The sequence below is a fragment of the Falco peregrinus genome, chromosome 12 (genome assembly GCF_023634155.1).
Source record: "Falco peregrinus isolate bFalPer1 chromosome 12, bFalPer1.pri, whole genome shotgun sequence".
Taxonomy (NCBI): domain Eukaryota; kingdom Metazoa; phylum Chordata; class Aves; order Falconiformes; family Falconidae; genus Falco; species Falco peregrinus.
In genome coordinates this window covers 5,991,088-6,013,968 of record NC_073732.1, presented here as the reverse complement: position 1 = coordinate 6,013,968, position 22,881 = coordinate 5,991,088, and the positions used below count along the sequence as shown (strand labels likewise).

At 40.3% G+C, this 22,881-nt stretch overlaps 1 protein-coding gene across 2 annotated transcripts in view; it reads left to right on the top strand.

Annotated features, from left to right (window-relative positions):
- LOC101917148 (glypican-5-like) overlaps window positions 1–22,881 on the top strand; it is a 390,469-nt gene that overhangs the window by 66,554 nt on the left and 301,034 nt on the right. For both annotated transcript variants that reach the window (XM_055817485.1, XM_055817484.1), the window contains exon 3: window positions 21,664–22,358. In XM_055817485.1, the coding sequence (XP_055673460.1) occupies window positions 21,664–22,358 (695 nt within the window). The remainder of the gene's footprint in view (window positions 1–21,663; window positions 22,359–22,881) is intronic.

The following is a 22,881-nucleotide window of genomic DNA, read 5'->3' as shown; positions in this document are numbered from 1 at the left end:
ACTGTCTTATCTGTAGTAGTTTGTACTTTGCTACTGTTTCCTTATTTTGAAAAAAAACCCAACAAAACAACCCAAAAAACCAAATACCACCTCTTTTGACATCAGCAGAAAAAAATTACTTGTGATCAGGTTTATTATTGTTCACTGTCCCTTGATATTTCTGAAAGGTCAAAAGTTTCAAGCTCATGTTAATAAAACTCGTTTTGGCAAACTCCCTCCCCATTGTTCTGTAGTGCCCTGGTGCTATTTAAAAGCTCATGTGATAGAAAGCCACATTAATCCCAGTGCTACTGTCTTATTTTCATGGTATTGTGGGAGAAGATGAGTTTAGTTCTGTGTTTTTGAGTGATGGTTTCAAGGAATGCCTCAGAAAAAGAAATATTGGTAGAATTTTTAAAGGCGTTGCCATTTTTTATCCCCAACACCAGTTTTGATTTCTTATCAATTCCTGAGAACGATGATGTTTGAACTCTGAAGCTGAACTCAAAGCTAACACCTCTGTGTTTCTGTGTGTGGAAATGAATGTCCTGTTCCTGGAGTCCTGAATATTTTGGGAAATGTCATTTATTACAAATGTCCAGGCCAGTTGCAGAGCAATGAGTTCAGAAATGTCCAATGCTTCTCCGGAGTTTTAGCCCTTCGGCTCAGCAGGGCAGCGCCAAGTGCAGTGTTTCCTGCAAGTGTTGGGCTGCTGCACACAGTGTAGCTATGTAGCACGCTGCACATCTGCAAGAGCTCTGAGTTGAATACATCTGTGCTTCTTAGCAGCTGAAGGAAAGCTTGCTAGATACACCAGATGGCGTAGGGTGGAGAATCTGGACAAATCTGTAACTCTTAAATTCAAGCTTCGAAGAAAGAGGAGGATGAAATAATTAGAGGAGGATGGATGAATAATACTCCAGCATCTGATTTCAATGATCTTTGACTTGGACACTTCAGGAAAGTTGAAACTTGTTTCTTTTGTTGTATGTGTTTTGATTTTTTAATAAAGGCATATTCAGCAGCTGGTCTAGCCACAGAAAAAAAGAGAATGAGAATGGTACCCACCAACCTGACAGGAAAGGTTTAATCTGATGTTCTAGAGATGCCTCTCTGCAAATCGGTTCCTGACAGAAAGGAGGCAATCTTGTGGTTGGAGGCAGCTAGGAAGGCACACAGAAAGAAAACTGGCTCTTTTACCACGCTGGCTTGGACACCCCGCTTCTGCCTGGCCCTTCTACATGCACAGGCTTAAATGCCCTTGATTTTCCTGAAAACAATTAGAATTGGCCAATGTTTTAAGATTGTGAAAGTACCATGTAGCCTGTATGTTGGAAATAAATTTGTAAGCTGATGGCAATAGAAAACCATAGTAGAAATGTGTATTATAGTGCAAGATTTTTTAATTGCATAAATTCCATATAGTATTAATAAGCTAATAATTCCTTTGTTTTTTTTAAGCCACCTAAAAGAATGCAGTTTCCAGTCACTTTTGGTTTAGTTGTCCATTCCAAAATTTATAATATATTCTTGAGAAATTCATCCTAGGTGTTTAAGATGCATCTTACAGAAAATACGGCTGTAGGTGTTCATGTGTTGTCACCGTACAGAGCGCTGGTGTTGCTCTATGCTTACTGAATCATTCCTGACCAGGAGCTGGTTTAGCTGTTAATTGGAGACACCTCTGTCTCCATTGTTTCCCCTTCTGGCGTACCGTGGGCTGGTGTGGCACTGTTCCGATTGAGCCAGGCTATATAGGACATTGTATGTTCGTTGGGAAGTGTGACAGTCTTTCAATAGAAGATCCTTTTTACAGCACAATGTGGGAAGTCTTTATACAGAGATACTGTAGAACTTTGTCATGTTTGTGTTTAGCAGGCAGCTATATTAGTTTCTTCCATAAACAGCACTAATTTGTAGAAAAAATACTGGTTTTCAGAGTTAGCTATAAATGCAGAGTCGGAAAATGTACAGGATTTCTCAAGGTTGCATTTTTGTCTTTGATATAACCATGCTGCCCTTCCTTCCCACATTATAATATGTATGTGGGACTGAAATAGGCAGTACCACTGTGTTTAATACTTTTAGTAAGAACCAGCATTTTTTTCTTTGTTTAGTAGATTACTGAAGATCTATCAAATGCTGTTCATTAATCATAAAAAAATTATAATGTTGATATAAAATGGGATTTTACTATTTCCTTCCATCCTGAAGACCTTTATTTCAAACGTTTTTGCATGATTTAGTTATTTTATGTGCAGCTCAGCATATTTCAAATTTCTTTCGTAAGCAAATGTACATGTAAAAGATAGCATGGTAAATTACCTTTGTATTTACAAGTTTCATACAAAATGTTTAATCCCCATTTAGTGGATTTGCAGCTGTATAGTTCAGTTGGGTAAGGAGTATGAATTTACCATTTATCTTCCTTTTTTGTGTTTGTAACTTCTGCACTATTCAGTAGCTAAACACCAAGGAGTGTGAAATGACAAAATTTAGGGATGAATGTTTTAAGAAAAAGTGAGAAAGCAATGGAGAGAAGGTGGTCTTGTTCTATTAGGAAAAAAACTTGGTCATGTGGCTGTAAGAAGAATGGTCCTGAGACAGGGATTAATAGAGTTAAGGAAGCTGTTCTGAAATTTGACTGCAACAGATGAAAGACATTCTGTGGTGTAAGGAGATAGGGAGTTAGAGCAGGAAAGAGCATGATGAATGGTCCAGAAGAGCGGAGGAGATTAATTCATAGAGGCTGAAGGTGGCAGATCCATGGAGGATACTGAAGATGTGAGAGGGATGGTGTATGGCAGTTTACTTTTGTCATTAATCTATGGATGATGTGTTTATTGATTAAGGGAGACCCCCAAAATCATGCAGTGGAGCATCTCATTGAGGGACAAATTTTAGTATTCTTAGTTGGGAAAGGGCTGCACTGCCCCACTGAATGGAATAGGATGATTTTTGCAGCAAGGGAATCAGTCTGTAATTATTTTGCTTTGTTTTGTCAGGTTAGTTAAAACGAAAAACAAGTCCCAAATGTTTAAGTACTATGGGCTGAGATGCATCCTAACGTTTCAGAAAGCTTTTTAAAGTTGCATTTGTGATTTATATGCAAACTTCTAGGATCTCAATGGCAAATCTTGCCTAAAAATGTTAATAAGCAGTATTTCGAAGACGCTACAGTTTTCTGTGCCTAGGGGTCTTCGAAATTTTTTGGTATTGCACTCTTGCACAAATATGTGTAGCTAAAACAACCCACTGCTTATCCAAGTGATAGAGACATACTTTTTAGATGCTACTGCTGTGTTTGGTTCAGAGATCCTCATATTCCTTGTCTACCTTAATTACTTCAATTAGCTGAAGACTGGATCTGGTTTATGTAGACTTGAATTTAAATGTACAAGTTGTCTTACACTCACAGTAGAGTTTTACAGTTGAAGTTCCACCTAGATTATATAGAGATTGGAAAACGAAATGACCCATGTGCTTGGGGTCCCCTCTTGATTACTAGAACAATGTGAACACTGTTTAAATATATGGCTGTGATTAAGTATGAAATTAAAATCTTAGTTTAGGCATAGTAGCTACTTAAGCACACCACAATCTGTCACTGCAAATAGGAATGGCACCATTGGAGAAAAGAAGCAGGCGGGCAAGTGAATCCATATGCTTAAACACAAAGTTCAGGAGGTTATTTGAGCAAAAGAAATAGCTGTCAGAAACTGGAAATCCAACACTAGTGAATCCTAGAGACAGAGGCACAGTCCAGAGTGGGCAGTGTGAGAAGGAAACTGAAGAGCCTGAAATGGAATTTGAAGAGCAGAGAGTCAAAGATATAAAAACAAACAAGAAGAAATTCTTGTGGTATATTAAAGACAGGAAAGACTGTGAGAGATTGAGTTGGTCCCCTGGGCATGTTATTCTATACCCTGGAGCTGCCAACTGTAGGGCTTCATATAGCTTTGTGTAAAGCATCTGATGCTAACGATTTTGGGCTATCAGACCTGGGACTGAACCAATCTCTGTCTGGTTTTTCCTGTATGGCAGTTCCTTCGTGATCATGGTTTTCTGTCCCAAAAATCCATGCCATCCCATTCCATTTAACCACAAGATCCAAAAATAATTTGAGTGTTCCCTGGATGTTTCTGTGGTATTTTAGCACCTTTCAGTTAAATCAAATGTCAGATTTTGGGGACCAATGAGTATACACTCTGGCATACCTCAAGGTCCGATTGTAATATCAAGCCTTTTGCGTCTAGGAGGATGCACGTGGATGTTTGTCTTGGGCAGTATGACAGACTGCTTGGCTGTTGTACTCTATCCGAGTAGTGTTTTCAGGATTGGCAAATTAATGCTCAGATACTGTAGAGAAATCTATAGTGTTCCTGAATCTGCTGTAAGAACCATTGCTACCTGAAGTATATTAAACAACTCTAAATTTCATAAGGCTTGTCAATAGGAATTTGTTCTGTTCTGTTTGGGATCAGATTAAGGGCTCCTACGAAGTTCTTTGCCCTGCTGAGCTCTCTGCTTCCATCATCATGTTGAAATTCCCCAAGCAGCAAACCTCCTATACCTGGTCCCTGAAGAGAAGACTGAAAGCCAGCCTTCAAGGTCATATCCTCGATATTTGGAAACCACTTTCCCTGATGGCACTGTATTTTAATGGTTTGTGTCTCTTGCTCTGTTAGTCTTTGCTAAATTACTGTTTGGTGTGTTCTCTCTAGCTGTGCCTTGCTAAATTACAGTGCAGGCTTTTCAGCATCAGTGAATTTACATTTCAGGGATGCTGTGGCAGTCTCTTGAAATGGGAAGCTCTTGGTTATTACCGAGATTCCCTCCATTAGGATGGGGAAGCTTTCCCAAGTGTTGCATATCTGTTTCTCTAAACACTTCCATTTAAAAGCTACAGATAGCAATACGTCTGTGCTTAACCTGTCTGATAATGGAACTGTGTTTCTGTTGTGTGAGAGTTATCAAAAAGGGATTAGATCAAAAAGGGAGATGCTTGGGGCAGATGTCTCCTGCTCAGGGCAGAGCTCCCTTCCCTGGCCTCCTGCAGGAGTCATGTGGCCAGGGCAGCGCTGGGGAAAGGAAGGGTAGGAAGGGAGCCTGATTAGGATTTTTAAACTAATTTACTTTTCCAGCTTGTCTGCAGGAGTAATGCTATTCCAAAGACACCTAAGTTGTAACAGCTCTTTTAGTTGGTTCCAGGATCAGGCTATGGATGCTGCTTCCACCTGTAACGCTGCCTTGAACCAGCAGTAGGTGGTGGTGTTAGATGTGTGGTAGATCTTCTAGTAAAAAGCAAAACTAGAAATTTATAAAGGAATTTTAAAGTAGTTACAAGTAATGTCTCTGCACTAGAAGTGGTGAAATGTGGCAAACTTGAATGCAGTGATTGTGATGTCCAAAAATTTAGGTGATCAGGCATCTGAAGTGGCACTGGCAGGCCTGGGAATGATGTTACAGATGGTGAAATGCAGTAAGTGATAAAAAAAAAAAAAAATAAAAATGTTAGGACATGATATTTCCACAAGACTGGAAAATTTTTGGTTAAGGCAGAATACCGGTTCAAAGCTGCGCTAGGGAGTGTTTGGACTGGACATTAGGAAGAATTTCTTTACTGAGAGAGTAGTCAGACACTGGTATGGGTGTCCTAGAGGAGGTGGTTGATGCCCCAAGCCTATCAGTGTTTGAAAGGCATTTGGAGAATGCCCTTAACTTGATTTAACTTGGTCAGCCCTGGAGTGGCCAGGCAGTTGGACTAGATGATCGCTGTAGGTCCCTTCCAACTGAAATAGTCTATTCCATTCTCAAGGAGCTGGTTTATAACCTTTACCAGAATAGATTAATCAAGTCAGCATTTTTTCCCATAATCATACAGAGTGTCATTACACAAGATTAACCTGAACAACAGGAGAAAAAGTTTTCAGCAATTTGATATTTGTGGAATGAGAAGGCAGGAGATTTGTCAGAGGAATTGAAATGGCCTTATAGAATTCCCGTGATTTTTTGAAGTTTTAGGCCCAGTTTCACAAATTCACTTTTTTTGGCAGAAAACGTAAGTGTGTGCTGAAGTTTTGTGGTGATTTTGTGAATTAAGAACTGTATTGCAGAACTAGGATAAACTCTGTGTATGCCAAAATGCTTTTTTGAACTGGTTCTAAAATGCAGCAAATGTGTTTTTCTTCAGAGCCCAGAATTTATGCTTTATCTGCAACTCTCTCATTTTCAATCTACTAGTAACTTCCTTATTTGCTTGGGTGGTTGTTTGTCTCTGGGTTTCTTGCAGTGCCTCTGAAGGGATTGATCTCATTACAGGTTTATACAGATAAAGTTTCATGCCAAAGGGTCTTTCTTAAAATAAGCAATCAGTTCTGGGGCATCAAAGAATAAAACATAAACAGTGGAAGGTGTCTATTAAAATGACTTTAAAGATCTAGAAGAAGAAATAGAGAATTAATTAATCACAAAAATAGCTGAACCTTGTAATTTCTTCTGAAACAAACCCAGCAAAATTGCTGTCTGAATATTTCACAGTGGTGATTTCCCTCCTGCTTGTTAAAGCTTCATGTTTTCTTTTTCATTTGGCTGGGATAAAAATGTGATATCTAAATGAGTAGGGTACAGAAATGGATTTATTGTTATTGATTCCATATGACCTTGAAATGAAGATAAGCATTTTAAGAAGATGAATTTTTCATAGACTTTGTCTTTTAGTTAAGCATCTGTTTGCTCCCCATATGTTAAGTGTTTTTAATATAATATGTATTAGAGAAATTTAGGACAAAATGGAGTGATTAAAATTGGCTGAGTCAGTAGGATGGAAGAGAAAGTGACTTTGTGGTTGTCTGTGCTTGCTGTTGAGAATTAAACTTTTTGTCTTGTGAGAGAGTAAGAGTACCTGATGGATTTCAGTGTATTTAAAAAAACAACAACAAACAGCACTGTTGAAAAGCCAGGACTGTCATGAGACTCCCTCTTTCCTAAAAGACGCTACTGGCTTAATTTAAGCTTGTTAAGGCTTATGATACCATTTATGTGGATCACTGTCTTGGTGCTTTAGTTCTGAATACTTGTTTGCTAAACTCTGTCTAAAGCTTACTTGGAAAGGGAAGCTCTGAATTGTAATTAAAGAGAGCATTATATTGCTGTGGTCAATCTCAGTTCACTAATTCATGTTGGAAGTCTGCTGTAGCATAATGGCTAATTTGCTTTCATTATCAGATTGATTTATCCGCAACTTTTATTTTTCATTAAGTTGTTGAGTGAAAGGTCACAAAACTTCAAACAAAACTGCAAAAGCTGCATATATATGAGAGGTTTTAACAGTTGCATAGGAAAATTTCAATGTGACAGACATGATAGATACTTTGACCCTCAAAGTATCATATTTCTATAGTTGAGTTTCCGTCTCTAATGACCCGTATTTAACCAAAACAAAGTAAGTATACACTGTAATGTACCAAATACCTGGAAGCAATAGAGGAAGCAAGACAGTGATGACTTCGATAATACAAGATGAGAAAATTGGAGAAGAAAACTGTCATGCATTCCTAAAAAAATCTACCCTTTATCTCTGTTTGGACCTGCACTCAGCGAGATAATTGAGATCAGTGATCCTCAGCAGATAAAGCTTATGCTTATTATCTTCATGAATCGGGACCCGAGTTGAAAATGTGAGTTTCAGGTGTAAAGATTGAGAGGACTGCTCATTGGGGAAAAACACTGAAAGGAAGTAAAAAGGTTCTGTGAGGGTTTTGCAAAGCATTTTCCAGGAGTTCTGACCTACTAGAGAGAAAGGGTACCAGAAAAACAGATAAAATCAGTTGCATGCAGCATTTCCATGTAGGAATAAAAGCGCTGCAGAGAGAGGAAGCCCTCCAAGATCAGAAACAGTCCTTTTAGTGCATATAACACATGTCTGTTAGTGAGGGCACACAAGGAACTTACTGAACCAGGGACTTAACGTGGCACCTTACTGTCTTTGGTGAGCTAGCTCAAGAAACCCCTGTTAATGAAATGAACATCAACTCTTTAACATCAATCAAAATCGCAAACAGACTTTTTGTAGCAGTCCTTGAAGGTCAGCAAGCCCGGAGGGGAAAGGGTTGCTTGCTTTTAACAACCTTGCAAGTCCCCAGGAACCTGAAGGTGCATAAGCCCATGGGACCTGATGAGATGCATCCGTAGGTCCTGAGGGAACTGGCAAATGAGTGGCTGAGCCACTATCCATCGTATTCGAGGATTTGTGGTAGTCTGGTGAAGTTCACACAGACTGGGAAAGGGGAAACATAACCCAAATTTTTAAAAAGGGAAAAAAGGAAGACCTGGTAAACTACAGGCTGGTCAGTCTTGCTTCTGTACCCAGCAAGATCACAAAGCAAATCCTCCTGGAAACTCTGCTAAGGCACATGGAAGGTAAGGTGATTGGTGACAGCCAGCATGGCTTCACTAGCGGCTAATTGTGCCTGAAAAATTTGGTGGCCTTCTGCAACGGGGTTACGGTGTGGGTGGATAAGGGAAGAGTGCCTGATGTTATCTACCTGGACTTGTGCAAAGCATGTGTCACTGTTTCTCACGATATCCTTGTTTCTAAATGGAGACACATGGATTTGACGGGTGGACCGCTCTGTGGATACGGACTTGGGTGGATGGTCACACTCAAAGTACTGTGGTCAATGACTGGATGTCCAAGTAGAGACCAGTGATGAGTGGTGTTCCTCAGGGTATGGTATTGGAACCAACGCTGTTTAACGCCTTTGTCAGTGACATGGACACTGAGTGAGATTAGATGCTAGGATCAAATTCTTCCCCATGAGGGCGGCGAGGCGCTGGCCCAGGCTGCCCAGAGCAGCTGTGGGTGCCCCATCCCTGGCAGTGCCCAAGGCCGGGCTGGCTGGGGCTGGGAGCAGCCTGGGCTGGTGGGAGGGGTCCCTGCCCACGGCAGCGGGGTGGGACTTGATCTTTATGGACCCTTCTATGATTCAGAGTTCAGGACTTTTCATGGGAGCCTCTTAACTGATTGCGTGAATCAGGCTGTTTCCTTGAGTCAGCTCACTTGGATCCAAGCCATAAAGCTTTATACAGAGGAACCTGAAATGAACAGAGTAGGTCTATGAATTCTTCAGACATTTTTTTTAGCCTGTCCTTGTTCTGTCTTACAATATTTCCTCCACTGCTGCTACTCATGCAAGAAAATGATGTGCTGAATTGTGATCTGACTACACTAGACTTAAGGGATGAATAAGCAAGCACAGGGTTGCAGCTATGACACTTCTTGAATTTAAGCAGGTTCTGTGATCTTGTGAAGCCCTACTCATCTCTGAAGGTGTCTGGATATGTCTGGCAACGTTGAAATACGGTATCATGGTGACTTTATTTTGATCAAGGACTGCACAGTTTTCTGCACATCAGAAGTTTCATTGCTTTGGCCTTTGGTCTTTGTCGGTGTGATTTGGACTTGTCTTGTAAAACCTCTGTAGCCAATGTGATTGGAAAAACTTACCTTCATGTATTTTCTACCGAAGGAATTTCAGGAGAAAAATAGGTACGTTGATTTATTAGTGCTAACATGCTTTATGGGCTTTCCCTAGGAATAATTGGGGCTAGTTTCCCCACAAACATCTGGTTAGCTATCAAATCACCAATATCTGTACTTCTGCCAGTGGTGACCCATATGTTGAACACATGCCAGTCATTGCACTTAAAGGAATTTGAAGGATAAATCAAGGAACAGCTCTTCACCACAAAGAAAAAATGTGTTCTATATTTATAGGATTAGTTTAAGTACTGATCCACCTTAAATTTTTCCATCAAGAGAGGCTTTTTAAGGATGTAAAATTTTAAAAAGCAACACGCAGAATGTTTTCCTAAATTTATGGTGATTTGGATTCAGTCTGTTGAAGTCAGTCATGGAAGTCTTTTCCACTATTTTTCTTCATTAGTCTACTGAAATTCTTTGTTCTGACTGTAAATAAAGTCCATGAACAAGGTCAGTTTCTTCAAGCAAACTTGTCCTTTCAATTACCTTATGGTGTTATGATATCAGATATATTTGCAAAATAATCTACAAGAGCAGACAGCCAAAAAAAGATGTGCAGGAATGTTTTTTTGTTTTTAAGCATTACTTGCTTCTATCTGTTACCCAAGCCCAATACCTTTGCCTTTTGTCTAGCTGACTACATGCTTTTCAGTGCGCCAAGGAAGACCCCAGTGGCTCTCACCCTGTTGACCATACGTGAACCATTTGGTGGCCTGTAGCTGGTTGGTGGAAAAGAGTGTTTTCAGCTTAAATTTGGGTGAGGATACCGCATGCTGGTATGCCACTAATTTTGGTGGATAGGAGTTGTCCAAAGGTCTGAAAAACACAAAAGCCACTGAATTAAGCTGTTTGCGGAAGGTTACTTGTATGAAAGACTGCCTCTGCACCAAGACATAGGTTTGGGACTCATGTTTTCCTTAGTTTATTTTGCAAAGTCTTGCCTGTGTTAGACTATCCTGAGAAAGAAGGGTGGGTAAAGTCAGTAGGTTCACAGTACTGGGAAATGAAGTTGCTGTTACCCAATCCAGAATCAGAAGAAACATCTGAAAGGTTTTGTGGCTCATGCTTTTGAACAAATCAGAAGCACACAGTGATTGTGAGGACTGCCATTCAGTGCCTGACTCAGCTGGTGAGTAATGGTCCTTGCAGCTGCGGGCTGCAAGCTTGGCGTGTGGGCACATGGAGCGGAGTTCTCCAGCCAGATGGCAGTTCTGGGTTAGAGAGTCTTCATTGTTGAACGCTCTGGGTTGCGTTATTGCTGTTCTCCACATAAAGACTGTTTTCTTTGTTTTAAAGTTGTTGATAAATAGAGATTTAATCTAGATTTTTAAAAAGTGTACGCGTGTTAAGTCTTTTTTTTTTGTGACCGTAGCTCCTTAATGAAACTCAGACATAATTTCTTGTATTTCTATGTTAGTACCTAAACAAGAAGAAGAAAACCCATGAAAAACTCATAACCTTGCCCAGCAATTTTCATCTTTGTTAAGCTAATTCTGTCTCTTGTAGCTATTTTTCTGTTAGATTTTTTTAGAAACAGGTCATAATGGACCACCTAACTAATTCAGCTGGAAATCATGAAATAGTTCATGACCTTCTGAAACAAATGTATTAGTTTTCCTACTGCCAGTTGAACTCCTTAATCAGAGGGTCGAGAAAATTCTCTCTAGAGACTCCTATCTGGTTGCTTTTCTGTTAATGAAAAGATTCCCAGAAGAATGAAAAGACTTTTACATCTTCCCGCTTTCTCTTGATTGACTCAAAAGGGACATTTTTGGTGGTTCTTAACTAATGCAAGTCTTTAAAAATACTTTGTACTTTTGTTTCCTGATTGTATATAATACACCAGAGATATACAAATACAATACCCTATTTTCTTCTCTGTCCCGAAGTTACTGGCAACTTTGAAGTGTGTCCCTGCCAGGAAACACGAACACACAGTGCAGCAATGTACCAGAGACAAGTTTTAGAGTGTAGTTGGTACTCCGGTCACATCTGGATTCTAAAGATACGCTTCATATTTTATACTTATCCACAGGTAACATCCCAGTGCTCAGGGACTCTTGCATCATCATCAGTGCCACTGTGTAAGTCAGGCAACAGAGAGAAGTCTGTAGTGGTTTTGGCAGGCTTCACTTGCTTGCTCTCCAAGCTCGATTGTTTCAAATGTGCAGTGCGTTTGAGCTCCAGCAGACCACCAACATAAATGCCCTCTCTTTCTCTAACGATGGCATCTGTTCCTCTCTGGTATTAGTACCTGGCACTGTGTGTGGTTGGCACAGGTTTTACTTTCTCGATGGTTTTCATTTGCAGGAAGGCTGCAGAAGCAATTTTTGGCCATTTTTTTTCCTAATATTTTTTTGAATAGTCCTTCTCCTCAAGCAATATAAACCAACAATATCTTTCTGTAGCCCTGCATTTTACGTGTACGTTAGCTGTGTCCTCACCTAATTGTGCTTTGGGCTTTCTGGTTTTCATATGACAGTAGTCCACAGTTACCATGCTCCTGAATACTACTTGTATGTATATGTCCTACACATATTGTCATTTAAATGTAGTCTTCACCCTTACCTAGGCATACGTTGCAGTTAGGAAGTTTTTTTCACTCCATATAGGCCCAGAGCATTCAGAGTGATGTGATAAATTACATGCTGCCTCAGGCTCTGAAGCCAGCCGTGAATGCGCAGAAATTCTTCCCCAAGTCCGTTTTAGTTCTGGAAACTACACTATGCACACTAAATATCTCATTCCAAAAGTACTTGTGCTAACAGTAGTCTGGGAAACCAAAAGAAAAGTGATACCCTTTTAATCTGTCCAGCGGTCTGAGGGAAGAGATAACCTGAAAGCCTTAATCCTAGAGATGGCAATAAGGGTATTAATTTATAAACTAGCCCTATGCCAGCATGCTCAGCGCAGTGATTCACAGTGTTGAAAAACTGCTTACACACTTGGAAAAGTAATCGCTACGGCACCCCAGAAAGAATGAGGTAATTGTTTTGCACCATCTCCCAGTGACAGTAGCATTTTTGTGTGTCCGTGCTTACCACGTAGTCCCCAGGAGCAGCAGCCTCCCTGGCTAGCCTCAGGTGCAGGCATGCCCCAGTGGTACCTTGAGCTCCATCTGTCACTGTGTGTGTTGGTAACAACCCTGTGAGTTTTGAGAAGTGTACAGTTACAGCTGAGTAACCAAACTGGTGTGTATTGAAAATTGGTGGGAAAAGCGTGAGAGACTTTGCACTGGAGGTTCTGCTCATTCAAAAGAATCGCAGCCATATGTACCAAGTATCTATTCTAAAGAAACCAGACTAAGGGCAGTCCACTTCTTAGAGCCCAGTGGAAATCCTGTCTAAGACCATGCAAGTCTTGGACTGTTAAGCCAACACACCTTTTGGGGCTGACTGTGTTTTTAGAATAAAAAACCCCTCACCCCAGAGCAAGAACCGTAGTTGAAAAGATACCAGGGGTTTACGTCATTCCATAAAGTGGTGATCCAGGGTTGATGTTTAAGAAAATATTGTTCAAGATGATGGTTTTTTTTTTTCCTGGAAAGCTTTTTTATTTTCTAAGGGAAAATGATGACTTTTCAGTTCCCTATACATCTTTGCAACTGGGGGTTTAGCCTGAGGAAATAAAAGTGAATGATTTTTTCTTTTTTTTATGTGGCAAAACCTTTATTCATTAGAATAGTTAGACCTAATTTAAGCAATGCTGACTGTTTCTGTGGGTCTATCTTGAAAGAGATGTTGATGGTTACAGAGTAGTCGTTCAAAGCTATTTTGCAAGTGCTTTGTACTGTAATCCATCTTGGGAATTGTGTGCTACTTGCTGTAGCTGTGCCTTCCAGTCATCACTGTCCATTTTAGTGATTGATCAAATAAATCAGATAACATCATTTCTGTTCCTAGTGTGATGGCTGTAAACCTCCTCAGAACTTCAAAGATAGCTATAGTTACGTGAAGAACCTAGCTACCTACAGATATGTAACCGCTGGTGGGTTTTTTTTCCCCTTGTAGATTGAGAGAACTGTTTTTATAAATTAATTGTTCTTGGAAAGCAAATTAAAGGCATAGCTAACATTGTTGAAGCACAGCCGTAGCTCGTTTTACAGTGATTTTGGCCCAACTCCTGTTAACTGTGAACTGATATTAAGTGTAGTAGCTGACAAGTTTGAATTTGGCAGATAGGAATTACATGAATCATGTTTTGGAGTTCTGTTTTGATGCAAGGAGAATAATACTGATAGCCACAGCTTTACAAAAAGTCCAGCCATAGCCTCAGGGCTTTTACTGCTCATCTGGATCATGTTACGGCAGCGATGCTAGATGTCCATCAGCCTTCTGCTGCTCAGATACTCCCAAAGAACTACTTGCTTTATTTACCTATCAGCTGAAGCCCAGTAGTGTCATAAAAGGTTAATACCGCGTCTGGTCTCCAGCTTTCTGCTGGTCAACTGATTTAGTTTTACTTGAGATTGCTCGCTTTAAAAAGAAGTAATTATACCCTATAATTACAGTGTATAAAATAATGTACAACTGTGCTGAAATGCAGTATACAGAAATAATAAACAGCTAAATTTAATTACCAGCTCATTCGTGGTATTCCCAAAAAGTCTGAAGGTGAAGTAGAGAGTGAGAAGCTCACAAAATTGTTAGTTTTTGAAGCCTAATAACTTAAATGCTTCCGTGGAGTGTTTTTTGGTTTTTGGGTTTTTTTTTGTAAAAGGGAGATGTGGTTTGGTACAGCAGACCCCAGAGCTTTCTCTACTTTCTTTGATAAATATTTTTGCAGCTAGTTGCAACTTCGTTATACATTGTCTTGTTAATGATAAAGCCAAGTTCGCTAAGTCTGAAAAATGCACGCACTGTGATTACTGCTTCTAGCAATTTGGATATATTCCCCTGCACGCAGTCTACAGAAATCATTGTTTGATTTCACAGCAAAATGACCAGAGCAGAACAGAAGATTGCCCTTTATCCCTGGACCCTTCTGTTGTATCTCCTAGGCTTGTGCCTACTGCTTTTTTTCCACTTTGCATCACCAGCCTGTGAGGCAGTAAGCCTATTGTAAACTTGATGGTGGTATTTCTATCGTTGATGCTTCCAGAGTCAAATGCTCACCAAAATAACCCAAAGTTAATGGATTCAACGTTCATCAACCTCGCCAAAATGAGCTGCATATTTTCTCCCTTTCTCCCTCTACAAGACTGTATAGTAAAGTAGAAGCTAAAGCAGAAGAAGGTGGCTGTAGGAGTGTTTGACTGAGAAGAGGGGGTGGGTTTGCTGGCTGGGGCAGCAGTCTGAGGGGGTGGTTGCTATCTTTGCACAGCCGTGCCAAGGCTGAAAGAATAGGTTTGTGCAGATGAAAATGACAAATGACTGTCAATTTTCATGCCAAGAGAGAAGTTTTCAGATGGTACTTAATGGTGTTGGTTCCTATTGCGGTTATTGGAAGTCACTCTTCCAACAAACCATTTGGAAATTGGTTTTTTAAATGTCTTAGCTTTGCCTATGTTACCAAAGTATAATAGTGGGTCTGCTGCTCTGAATCTCGAATTGGACCAGGCTTTTTGTGTCACGTCACGTGGCAAACCTGTCCAAGCTCCCAGCACAGAAGATATTACTGAGGAAAGACCAGGTATTCTTACACTCTGGAAGTCTCACTGCTAGAATTTTTAAAAGCCCTTGCAACTTTTTTGTAAGTTTTCTTAATTTAAAAACAGACTTGGATAACATTTGGGTCTGAGCAGAGGATTAAAGGATGGCTGTGATAGCTTGCAGATAATTCTGCTTATTGATTCCCAGTTGATCACCTGTTAGGTATGGACACAGAAGGATGCACAGGCTTCTTTTCAACTTGGGCAGAAGTTTCTATCAACAGGTACATGATGGGATGTTTATCTGTTGTTGTAAGCATAGACAAACTTGTGGAGAGACTGTTGAGACCTTGCCTGTACACGCAGTAATGGAAAGCTGTTGTTTTTTTCTGTCCAGTCTATATTCTGGAGGACTGGTTAGCTCTAAAGACATTGTACTCTCTCCTTGCTGTCAAGGTGAGCAAATTCAAACTTTTCCTTCCCCCCTTTCCAAAACTGACTTTGCTTTCTTGCTTTTGAATCTGTTTTGTACTCTGCCTTGTTAAAAGCAGCTGCAGGAGGTGAGTAGAAAGCAAGAGACACTTCCACTTCGCCCAGATCCTGGTTGCTTTCAGGTTTTTCTCTGATCCAAAATGTTTTGCAATGTTTCCTGTCAGTGCTGGTGTAGTGTCAGCTATGATGTGGTGGATATCGTACTCCCATGAGACTGCCGATGTGTTTATTAACATGTTATTTCTCATCAGCTTCATCAAGAGCAACTGTGTTTAGAACAGTAGCCTTCCTATACATAAAACCAGTAAAATACATAAAGTAGGGCATTAATAAAGAGCTTTTGACCTACATTCAGCAGAATGATTCAGAATGAATAAGGAGACTTCCAATGCTTGTCATTCTTTGCTACTAGCAAAATGTCCCAAAACAGAAATGAAGCTGAAAGTTTTAAGTTGTTTTCAAAAGCAGCTTAATGAATGAATGGATTTCTGGTTCTGTCTTTACAAACATGACACAATTTGTTTTGCACGTACATTCTTTTTTAAAGTAATCTTAAGATTTTTTTAAAAAACACCTGGTCATCTTGTTGAATGATGCTTTTTGAGCACTCTTTGTTCTTGTCCTTTTGAATACATTTAGAGGTTATTGCATATCCAAAAAAGTCGAACTCTGAATTTTATCATGTGTGTCATGTAGATGTGTATCTGGGTGTGATTTTCTCCTGTGTACATGGTTCTTTGTGCATCAAATTGCAAATAGTATGTACTTAAATCCTACGGCTGCAAATTATTAATATGTTGTCTTTTATTTTGGCAAGCCATAAAGATGCAGAAGATTTAATGGACTTGAAAGTATTAAAAGGAAGCTATTGTTCAACAAACTGTAGCTTTCATTCATTCTGTAACTCTAATAAATGCAAGATGTTGAAGGGAAAGGAGCCAAATATTAGTGTAGTCCTAAGAGACCAAACAAATAATGAGGCTACTTAAATTTGTCATTCTTCTTTCCTGATTGCACTCAAATCTAAAATGTGCACAGATGTTATTTCTGTATAGATAGTTTCAGTGTTTGCTTCTTGTTTTGGTTTATTGAGCATTGTTAAATCTTTTCAGAAATGTTTATAATATAATGGTTTCCTTTTCTCTTTTTTTTTTTTTAGAAGTTCGTGGATGTTTTAAAAGTTCATTTCAGCATGCATTCAATTGTTGCAGAGTGTAAGGAGTCATTAACGTAGTGGAGAGCCATTGCATTAGCAGGGTGGTCTTACCTTGTCAGTTCTGTGGGCAAGGTGCCAGCTGTCAGTCACAGACAGGAGCAGAATGGCAATGACAATAACTTGCCTTTCACATATGCACGTCATGGCTTGCACTCGATTTTATGACTTTGGTCTTTGAAGACATGGGGGGGGGGTCAAGCAGTAAGGCCCACTCTTAGCTTCGGCTGCTGCACCACAGAAATGGTCCTCAGTGCACAGAGGTGCCTGGTGCTTCGATCAGCTTTATTTGGGGAAAATGGTTACCCATGGTAACATTCCTGTGTTGGACCTGTCGAAAGAAAAGAACGTGGAGTTGGACTGATTCATAATCCAGCAAATTGGAAGTTGCTTAGCTTCTCCTAATGCTCCCCATCTGAAACCCCATGGTTGCTTTCAGAGTAAAGATCTCAATAGCTTGTGGAGGTCTGGTATAAGCCAGGGAACCAAATGAACTTTCTCTATGCATGGCTATCATATGTTGATCCAGATTTTCTTGGAAAACTCCGATCTCTGTGTGTGTGTGTGTGTGTATTCCTGGAGACCATATCTACTGATCATCATGCACCATAAGAAACCCAGGGTTTATGAGATGAAGGCAGTCCTGAATGCAAGCTCTTGTGCTACCACGTGTGCGCAGACCTGCTGCGCGCTTCAGGGAATTGTTCTGCTGAGATCTTTCCTTAAGGTGATGTCACCATGTGTCTGGGAGCCTGAAAAAATAAATGGTTTCTCAGAACACACCCAGAGAGATTTCTGTGGCAGAATTGATGTGTGATAGTTTTGCATCTTTGATTCTTGTCTTAAGAATAAGGCTGCAGGAGATGAGGTGGTGGCCTGGACGCAAACTGGGAGAGCGGTTGCACCCGACTGCACTAAAATAAAGATGACCGCAATTTAAACCCCCGTGAAGCTATCCCTGCTGAAGTGAGCTAGTGCAAGTCAGGGAACACAGTGTTTGCTTGACATGAGGAACTAGTCAAAGCTGTAGTTACAGTATTAGCCGTGTTTCCTTTGCCTGTACTGTTACTTAAAGTCTACTTGCTTTTTCCCCAATAGAGCTCCAGGTGGTGAAAAAAAATAGAGGAAATCTTTGGAAAATGCTGGTACACCAGTGATGGGCAGGTGGATACATGCCTCCTAAATCTATTTCTCCCTGTAGCACTATCCTTTAGCAGAAACAGGAGTTCTGCAGCCTCTTCCGGCATACAGTGGGCTTAAATCAGGACTAAACCCCCCTGAAAAAGTCAGGTGTTACACTGGTGCAAAAGCTGGTGAAATAAATCAGGAATCCTTTGTGATTTTTCTTGCATTAGATATATGAAGCGTAGCTACTGGCTGCTTTCAGTGAAGGAAAAGATCCTTTGTGCCAGGATGGGTGTATTTCTGCCTGAGGGAAGCTCTCATACCAAACCAAGCTGTGCCGTGCTCCCGATGAACGCACATGAATGCTATACCTGCAAAGCGGTGTTTTCCCATCTGTATGTGAGACTGAGCATAAGACAATTTTTAGTGTATGTATATGTTAGGAAGCCCGGCATGCAGACTGGTTAGCTGTTTGGCCTGGCAGGCTCTCTGCTGTCGGTGGAGCAGCAAAACCAGCGTGGTCTCTTGTCGTAACTGGGCTTGTTTCCAGAAGCTAATTTTTTAACACCAGCGGTTTAGATGTGAAGTTTCCAGAGGTGAGCTTGTATTTGATCAGCTGTGTTTGACTGTCACGCACACATCAGTGGTGGCGTCAAGTGTTTTGTGAGCGCAGGATAAACAGTTTGAACAAAATTTTCCCCATGGAAGGTGATGTTGCCTGGCTTTCATTAAGTACTTACCAGTGCATTAGTTCAGAATCCAAAGCTGGCTCTTTCACTTCCCCTGTAGCTTTAAATAAAAAGGGGGCTTCTGAGGAACATGAGAACAAAATTTGTTCTCCACCTTGCTATTTAATACTAAAGAAAGACAAAAATACATAATGCCCCCATCAAATCCTGGATGATTTTGGTTATGGCTTGTTTCTGTTCAGGATCAATATACTTGCAATTTACAGTATGTTGTAAGCTGCTGATGGGGGGTTGAAGCCAAAGGCTGTGAAAGATGGTCAAATGTTTCTCCCAGGGTATGCTTAGGCTTAGAATTCAACTTTTTGCAATATCCAAAGTTTGCTGTATTTGGCTGCACAGCTGAGCACCTGGTTTTTCAGATAGTGTAAACCTTCCCTGGGATTTAGGATCTGCATACAAGGTGCGTTAAAAGCATATAACTAATCACTTTTAAAACAAGATGCTAAGGTTGCCTGCTCCATACAACCAGAATGCAAGCTGTCCATTGTTACAAAATTGTTTGACTATTTGAAGCTCCGTTACTTCTAATTAAAGGTCTTAAGAACATCCAGATGCTTCAGTAATGTCTCAAACATCTCTTAATGCCTTAACAATGAAAAAAGACAGAGATATTTCCTTCTCAAATATCATGGCTAAAGTGCCTGCAAGCATGAGTCATTTTTTGTCTGACCAGTGGTGATAAGGAACGAAATTTATACTTTATGGGTGTTTGCAGCACATCTACAATCAGCAGAAATATTTTTTGTGCCATATTTTTGACGTTAGGGCTCTCTTTGCAGGAGGAATGAAGCTATGTACCATCACAGTTTTCTCTTGCACAATGAAAAATAAATGACAGTAAATATTTTGATTTCATACTTGTCTCTGAATAATTCTATTTAGTTGAATGCAGAGTGTTAAGAGGTTTGAAAATGAAATGCTACGTGGTTTCTAGTCTACAACCTAGTATCCCAGGAAGCTGCTGAAATTTGTTTTCTTGGTATGTACGTTATCATTGACTGTTTTGCTCTCATCTGTCACTGAGGCTGTTATTTCTCAGGACAATAAGGATACTTGCACATTCATAAATGCATTTCATTTAGTTTTCAGATAAGGAGGGGGATGCTTGCAGTTCTGCCTTTATGGATGTGGAAGCTAAAGCAATAGCATAAGACTTTGGCACTGTAGGAGACAGTCCCTGCTCCCACAATCTAATGATAAGCTGAATATTTGTAAGAGAGCATGTGTAGTTCAAGGAGGAAACTTAAAACACTGTTTTCATGTTTTGAATATTTCTATTGCCTTTTTGGTATGATAACCAAAAATGGTGTATAGGTTTCCTCTAGAAATAGATAAACACATAGGGGTGATAACAGCAAAGAAAAGACTTTTAAGTGTGCAGTAGTACGCAGCCAGCTGCACTACATTTTAGGTTATGTCAGTATTTCCATCATAAATCCAATTTTTAGAATTTTTGTCAGCTGTAAATGTCTGCTCTGAAAATTGGCAGGGTGTTACTCTGCCTGAAAATGAACTTTCTCGCTTTTCAACTGAAGTGTATCTGAATACTTAATTTCTAGGATTTTATAAGCACTTGCAGAGTATTATTTGCTATAATACCAGCGGGAATGCTGAAGTGATTCTCTGGCAGAAGGATACAGCGTGTGTGTGTAAAATACTGATGATTTAATGTACAATGAGATATGCTGTATTATCTGTCTAGTTAAATCACGCTTTGTGGTAAAGGGATTGTAATGCTTATCATAGCAAGCAAGTTAGTTGCCCAGGGAGATGTGATAGAGAAAGGCGCTGAGCAGGCTTTTCTACAAAACTTTGCCAGTGTATGCTAATCTTGACTTACAGTATTGTATCTGCTCCTTTGCTCAGCTGATCTTTGAGTGACTTTGGTTTGTGTTACACTGCTGTGAATTGCACGGTGATGTTCAGATGAATGTAGAGTAGGATTAGACCGAAACCCCATTATCTTAGTCAGTCCTCAGGAGGTAGAAGGCGATAGGTCTCCTGCCTTGAACTGGAACTACTTGCCATCCAGAGAAGTGCAAGAATGATTTATGTCAGAGGCTTTTTGTTGGATAGCTTCCAAAGAAAGCAGTGGGAATGGTGTGGATTACTGTCTTCTGTGTCATAAAAAAAATCTTGGGAACTGATCCCTTTCTTGCCCTTGTCAATGAATTCTGTCACCCCAGTCAGTGTTTTGGGTATATAACGTTGTCTTTCTGCAGTTGGAAATGTGTTAACCATGGTGCCTTTTTTTTTTTTTTTTTTTAAGGCCACTTGAAAATGGTGTAGTTAAAGGAAGATACTGGTTTTCTGACTTTATTATTTTGTTTTCGTGTCATAGTGGATTTGATGTCAGGTCCTGCCCAACCACTGGCTGGTATCCAGACCTAGCCGCCAATGTTAATGGGGAGAGAATTGATTCACGCAGCATCTTTCTCTCATCCTTGAGTTGTACTTTGCAAGAAGTGCCTCTCAGCCGCCCACTCACAGCACTGTGAAACAAAAGCTTCAACTTCTGTTTGTGTTTAGTTATCTCAGAAACTTTCATTGAGCTAGAGGGATGTTTTGGAAATATGTCTAGTTGAGCTGCCTAAATGCAGTCTCGGTTACAAAAGCCATCTCACACAGATCCTGCCTGTGCCCACTGGAGTCTCTGCGAGACCTTCATTGACCTCTAGAGTTTGGGCCAGGGTCTAGCCAGGGAGATTAGAGTAATCTTAGCTAGTGAGAATACAGTAATCTCTTTTAGAGAAGAATATTTGTGTGTTAGGTGTTGCCTTTATTATGCATGTGTAATGTTTTGGTGTCTGTTTAATACAACTTTCATCAGTAGTATGATTAATTATTACTGTATGCGTACTGCAGATTTCATATTGATGGTCCTGTTCAGGACAGTATTAGTCCTGTGACTAAGATGTCAGGTGCTTGCTATTAACCTCTAGTTCTTTCTCTCCCCTGCCCCTTTTTTTAGAGGCCTTTGAGTCTTTGCTTCGCTTTGCTGAAAACCGCACAAGTTCCTTGTTTGAGACAGCTTACAGACCTATGGCAAAAGAAGCAGCAGAGCCTGTTAAAGAACTTTTTACAGACATCTCTCTCTACATTCTGGGCGCAGAGACTACGGTGGAAAGTGCAGTATTAAGATTCTTTGACAGTCTCTTTCCCCTGGTGTATAGTCGGCTAATAAACCCAGGAATTACAGATTTATCAGAGGACTATACAGAGTGTCTACGGCTTACAAGGCAAGACATAAATCCTTTTGGACACTATTCTAAAAACATGGTTACAGAGCTGTCAAAATCTCTTTGGGCAAGTAGGATGCTCAGCCAGGCCCTCAGTCTGGGCATCGAAGTGATAAATACTACTGAACACGCAGCTCTCACGAAGGAATGTAGCAAGGCTCTAGTGAAGATGCAGTACTGCCCGCACTGCCAGGGCCTGACGCTGATCAGACCCTGTGTTGGATACTGTCTAAATGTAATGAGGGGCTGCTTGGCCAGTGTGTCAGAACTGGATGCACAATGGAGGGAGTATATCTCCACACTGGAGTATCTGACTAATGAAATGGCTGCCTCGCATGATCTGGAAGTTGCGCTGACAGGAATCCGGAACTTCATCAATGAAGCCATCCTGCACGCACAGTTGAATGGACCACAGCTCTCTGCTACAGTAAGTGCTCTCTGATTATCTGCTATTCCCATTTATAACTTTCATTATTTGGTGAATGAACATTTAAGCAAGTTGGTGTTGTCTTTGCATCAGTTTTTAGTCTTCAGCTAGATCTGTGTTTCATAGTCCGTGAAAACGCTACAGTTAATTATGATGGGGTTCCATAGAGTCTGCTGTGAAATGAAAGGCTTTAGGGGGGGCAAGTTTGTTCCTTGAGAAGCAGCCATGAAAAGCAGAAAGCTCTAGCTTGTCAGCAGAATTTTCTAAACAAAAAAATGGCGTTATCAACAATGTATTTTCATACTCTAAAACATCTGATCCTGTAACTCTAGGAGCAGCGTTTCCCTGGTGTGTGACTGTTTGTAGTGTGTGTGGACATTCCACAGAAATTGGTATAAGGGGCTAGAAAAGTGGGTTTCTAAATAAAGGCAATGAAATAACTTTTCATAATTTTAAAGTCCCTTTATTTCTGTGTTGAATGAGACGTTAGGAAGGTAGTACAGGTATGTAATGAGTACACCCA